The sequence below is a fragment of the Temnothorax curvispinosus genome, unplaced genomic scaffold (assembly GCF_003070985.1).
Source record: "Temnothorax curvispinosus isolate PA1 unplaced genomic scaffold, ASM307098v1 QBEX01010425.1, whole genome shotgun sequence".
NCBI classification, from domain to species: Eukaryota; Metazoa; Arthropoda; class Insecta; order Hymenoptera; family Formicidae; genus Temnothorax; species Temnothorax curvispinosus.
In genome coordinates this window covers 397-6,347 of record NW_020220205.1, presented here as the reverse complement: position 1 = coordinate 6,347, position 5,951 = coordinate 397, and the positions used below count along the sequence as shown (strand labels likewise).

At 40.1% G+C, this 5,951-nt stretch overlaps 2 protein-coding genes across 2 annotated transcripts; both read left to right on the top strand.

The window, feature by feature from the left end:
* Positions 1 to 225: 225 nt before the first annotated feature.
* On the top strand, positions 226 to 1,008 carry LOC112460240. Its single transcript, XM_025024842.1, has one exon. It carries the CDS (start codon positions 226 to 228, stop codon positions 1,006 to 1,008), a length of 783 nt encoding a protein of 260 aa, XP_024880610.1.
* Positions 1,009 to 4,730: 3,722 nt separating this feature from the next.
* On the top strand, positions 4,731 to 5,657 carry LOC112460239 (the record flags this gene model as incomplete). Its single annotated transcript, XM_025024841.1, has 2 exons — positions 4,731 to 4,734; positions 5,002 to 5,657. Coding segments are annotated over exons 1-2 (660 nt in total), but the record flags the coding sequence as incomplete, so codon positions are not given.
* Positions 5,658 to 5,951: the final 294 nt, after the last annotated feature.

The window sequence follows — 5,951 nt, the reverse complement described above, 5'->3', positions numbered from 1 at the left end:
GTAAGCGCCGAATAATTGTCGTTGTCATAAAATTACCTAAAACGCTTAGTAACACGTAAGTAAATATAATTGCGAATTTTATATAAGGGTTCGACTGTTACGATATATACATTGCGTATACAATTCTTCGCGATGGACGCTTGTAGATTCTAAGAGAATTATTAGAACTCGCTCGGAGAAGCTCGTACGTTTTTATTGACCAGAAAACGATTATATTCCTTCGCAATGGCAGAATTAGGGGTTTTAGTTAAGCAACGCGGTAGAGTAAAGGCAAAGCTCACAATGTTCAGTAATTTTATCGAGCGCATTAACGAAGCGCCAGAAAACAAGGAAGAGTTACCCTTGCGAATTGAAAAGGCAGAAAGTCTCTTAGCAGAATTCGATTCAATTCAAAACAAAATTGAGGATATAGACGATACGGAAGCACAAGAGATAGAGCGGTCAGGTTTTGAGGATAAATACTACAAGCTGATAACAGCAGCGCGAAAATTACAGATAAACGAACGAGCTCCTCCTCCGCAAGTTTATCAACAAAATTATCCACCGCCCCCTCAAGCTAATGTTGGTAATGAACAATTTGTGTTTAGGCCAGCTGTAAAGCTTCCAACTATTGAACTACCAAAATTTGACGGTAACTATGAGTTTTGGATGGCATTTCGAGATCTATTCGAGTCACTTATCGCGTCAAATGCCACTATACCAGCTGTTCAAAAATTGCATTATCTGAGATCAGCTTTGACTGGTGAAGCCGCCAAGGTGATAACTACATTAGAAATCACCAACGATAATTATGAAGTCGCCTGGCGTTCACTAAAGCAAAGATTCGAGAATAAAAAGTTGCTCACACATCATCTTATTCAAACATTGATCGACTTGCCATCCATTACTAAGGAGTCACACGTTGATCTCAGACAATTAGCAGATAACATCTCACAAATTACTCAAAACCTTGCGAAGTTAGGTCAGTCTATCGAGCATTTTGCCATATGGGTCATTCATGCTACCTAATATGCTACCTAATGCCATATTATGCTACCTAAAATTGATAGAGGATCTCGTAGGGAATTGGAATTTAAGAGATCCGAGATGGAAGAATTTCCCAATTTAGACGAATTTACAGATTTTCTTATTAACCGTAGTGCGTGTTTAGAAGCGGTATCAAGAGCAAGTTCCTCCGATACACGCAACAATAGTAAGACTGCTCAAAATCAAAATAAAGGCACTTCGCGCTCATATGTTCGGATAATTCCTCCTGCTCTATATGCTCAAAGGATCATAAGGTTCATGAATGTGGTTCATTTCTTAATATGTCGGTTACTGATAGGAATGCCGAAGTTAAAAAGAAACATTTATGCATTAAATGTCTCAAGCAATATCACGGCAAAGGTTGTAAAACTTCTAATTGTCAATTGTGTAAAGGTTATCACAACACGCTCCTCCACAGGTCTAAGTCTTTGCCAGAAACCAACAATGAAGAGACAAAATCATCACCTGGTGAAACTTCATCAAAAGCCGTCGATTCGAACAACGAAAAACAGCAATCTACGGTCGCCTTAAGCGCAGATTCATCAGCTGTCTCGCTAAATCACTGCGCTACTGAGGGACCTCTTCAAGTTCTCCTTTCTACAGCCGTTCTGCTCATTCAAAATTCGCACGGAGAATTGCATAAGTGTCGAGCCCTCCTCGATAGCGGATCGCAATCAAATTTTATTACGCGGCAATTAAGTAATAAATTAAAACTACAATGCAAAGCTATTGACAGGACCATCTTGGGCATAAGCGACACATCCATAAGTGCCGTCCAACAAGTCGATGCAACAATACAATCGCGTACAAGCGCATATCAAGTAAGGCTTCCCTTTTTAATCATCGACAAGATAACTGACCGCCTGCCAACAGCTAAAATAAATGAAAGCAGCTTAAGTTTTCCACGAAACTTAAAATTAGCGGATCCGAATTATCATATTCCCGGAAACATAGACTTGTTGTTGGGAGCATCCGTTTTTTGGGAACTTTTAGGAAGCAAGCAAATCAGATCATCAAGGAAGGCTCCTATGCTTCAAGAAACCTCTTTGGGTTGGATAATTTCAGGCAACGTGCACCAAAGTGGCACGCATCAACAACAACACAAGGCATATTGTGGCATCTTTACCAACGCAGAAATTTAACGGCAACTGGAAAAATTTTGGCATATGGAAGAAATAAAGCAACCTAAGCATTATTCTCAAGAAGAAATCCAGTGTGAGGAACACTTTCTCGCAACACACTCTAGGAACGCGGAAGGTCGTTTTGTAATACAATTACCGCTGAAGGATGGCATTCAAGAATTAGGAGAATCCTATGAAATCGCCGTGAAGCGACTAAAGGCACTGGAACGCAAGTTAGAAAAGCAGCCCGCTTTAAAACAGCAATACCACGAGTTTATGCACGAATACCTCGAGCTAAACCACATGTCGGAAGTTCCAGTAGACAAAATAGATGACAAACCGGTCTACTACATTCCGCATCATGCAGTACTAAAAGAGGACGGCATAACTACAAAATTAAGAGTAGTTTCGCTTCATGCAAAACAACTTCTGGCCAATCACTTAATGACTTTCTCCAGACAGGTCCAAACTTGCAAGATGACTTATCCGACATAATTATACGACTGCGTCAGCACGAGTATGCATTGGCAGCAGACATTATTAAAATGTATCGCCAAGTCGAGGTGGCGGATAAACATCGTAAATATCAACGCATTGTATGGAGATGGTCACCTAACGGACCAATTCTTATAATACAGCTGAATACAGTCACGTACGGCATGACAAGCTCATCATTCGAAGCCATTAGAAGTATGCAAGAGACAGCGCATCAAGCCAAAAAGCACTACCCTCGGGCGTGTGAAGTAATAATCAAAGATTTTTACGTAGACGACCTATTAACGGGAGCCAATTCAATTGAAGAGCTGAAAAAATTGAAACATGATATCGTTAACGTACTGTCCAGCGCAAAATTTGAACTCAGCAAGTGGAAATCCAACACTGCGAAGATAAGCGAATCAGACAACAATAAAGTTGCAGTTAGGATCGGAGAAACAACAAAAATCTTAGGCCTATGATGGAACACAAATACGGACACATTTCACTATCGCGTCAAGGGAAGAAATGATAAGGAAAGAATTACGAAACGCAATATATTGTCAAAAATAGCCGCTATTTACGACCCCCTCGGATGGATGGGCTTTTTAGTAGTTCGCGCTAAAATAATATTGCAGCTTCTTTGGCAGATGAACAAGGATTGGGATGAAAACATTACGGGAGAGACATGCGCAATGTGGATCTCATGGAAGGCGCAAATCACGCTAATTGAAAATATTTCCATTCCACGAAAAGTTCTATGTCATAATCCTATAAGGATAGAACTCCATGGCTTTTGTGACGCCTCCGAAGCTGCATACGGCGCTTGCATATATTTGCGCAGTGTCAACTCCGAAGGAAGATATACAGTCAAGCTTTTATGTGCTAAATCACGAATAGCCCCTAAAGAAAATAACCTTGCCAAGGCTAGAATTATGTGCGGCCGTATTATTGGTTCACCTAGGCGAAAAGGCGTCTCAAGCACTAACTATTCAGCTGCAGGATACATGTTATTGGAGTGATTCTGAAATAGTCTTGTCATGGATATCTAGTGAAGCAAACAAATGGCACACATTTGTGGCCAATAGAGTACCCGAAATAAATCGCATCACGAACGGTGCTCCATGGTATCGTGTCAAATCCAAGGACAATCCAGCCGATCCATTATCGCGAGGAGTTAGCGCTGAAAAAATGGAATCAATGAAACTTTGGTGGGAAGGACCTGATTTCCTACATCATAACTCACCACTATATGCCTTCAAGCCTACAAATACTATCAGCGACATGCCTGAAGCACGGGTGATAACTCTGATGGCTACAACTGTGGAACCCAACGCAAATATTATCCAAAGGTTTTCCTCACTAACCAGACTAAAGCCCCTTGCACAATGCCAGGCAACAGGCAATAGGAACAGGAAATAACCAAAAAATCGTTAATTACAACCTAAAAAATTCAAATGCTATGATTGGTTGGCAATAGGCAATAGGCACAGAATTTCCAACGTGACGGAAACTCTGTGTCTATTGCCTGTGTCACTGTTTATTCTGCATTTATACATGATTTCTGATTTCTATTCCCTGTTCCTATTGCCTGTTGCCTGGCATTGTGCAAGGGGCTTAAAGCGCGTCATTGCCTACTGTTTACGTTTCAAAGATAATGCATCCAACCACGCAAAGCGAACTAACGAGCTCTTAACGGTTCAAGAAATGGATAAGGCATTAACTGCAGCAATAAAAATCTGTTAAGCCACCGAGTTCCATCAAGAGCTACGTGATCTTTGTAATAAAAAACAATTAGATTCCAAAAGTAAGATATTAACCTTGCATCCTTTCCTTGATTCAGATGGTGTCATTCGCGTGGGGGGAAGGTTACGGCATGCACCAATAGAATACTCCAGAAAATATCCAATTATATTGCCTACCAAACATCACCTTACGGAATTAATAATTAGAGACACGCACTACAGGAATTTACACGCTGGGCTCCAAGCGATATTAGCAGCTGTCCGCAATAACTATTGGCCCATATCAGGCAAAAATGCAATTCGCAGCGTTTTGAGAAAGTGCATAGTTTGTTTTCGTGTAAAACCCACAACAGCTACACAACTAATGGGTAGTTTACCTGCTTGTCGAGTCACACAGGCACGAGCATTTATTAACACGGGTGTAGATTATGCCGGGCCATTTAACATAAAAATATCACGAAATAAAACGGGTAAAGCTTATTTATCCATCTTTGTCTGTTTGTCCACAAAGGCCGTACATTTCGAAGTGGTATCAGATTTAACCGCTACCTCATTTTTAAATGCAATAAAGAGATTTATCGCCAGAAGAGGTAAACGTGTTAACTTATACTCAGACAATGGCACTACCTTTGTAGGTGCTAACAATCAACTAGCAGAATTGAAACAATTTCTTGTCAAAGACGCAACTCAAAATCAGATACAATATTATCTAACAGAGCAGTTCATTAATTGGAAGTTTATCCCTCCGTATTCTCCGCATATGGGTGGATTGTGGGAAGCGGCAGTTAAATCTGCCAAAACACACATGAAAAAGATTATCGGACAGACTATATTAAGTTTCGAAGAGCTTTATACTATTCTTACACAAATAGAAGCATGTTTAAATTCTAGGCCGCTCACGCCAATGTCTAACGATCCTATGGACCTACAACCGTTAACCCCCGGGCATTTTATCATAGGTGAAGCGCTCACTGCACTTCCAGATTACGATCTTATTGAAGTACGTGTAAATCGTCTAACGCGTTACCAATTAATCACACAAATAAGACAAGGTTTTTGGTCCAGATGGTCGCAGGAGTACATATCTCAGTTGCAACAACGATTTAAATGGAAACAGCCAGAAGACACAAACATAAAACCAGGTACCATGGTGTTGATAAAAAACGAAAATACTCCTCCGATGATCTGGCCATTAGGTCGAATTACAGAGACGCACCCGGGAGCGGACGGGATAATACGCGTAGTTACTATAAAAACTAGTCATGGTCTAACCAAGCGAGCGTTATCCAAAGTATGTATCCTTCCGATTGATGATAATATGCAAACATAATTTAAGTTTAGTTATAAGACATGTTTTGATTCACTAATTTTGACAATGTAATCATCTAATAATTCCACTGCAAGGCTGCGTCGCAAGCGTGCGTACAACCATTATCTATTATATGCTACAGTTCTTTATTTCCTTTACTTAAGATTATATGGCAATTTCCGTTCTGTTCTTTATACATATATTGTTTAAGATTGCGGCCTTATATAGCATTTACCGAATTTAATCTGCATGATTATAATAGTTTGCAAAACTAAG

Coding starts and splice junctions, on each gene's coding strand:
- LOC112460240 (XM_025024842.1), top strand. CDS start 226: ATGGCAGAATTAGGGGTTTTAGTTAAGCAACGCGGTAGAGTAAAGGCA.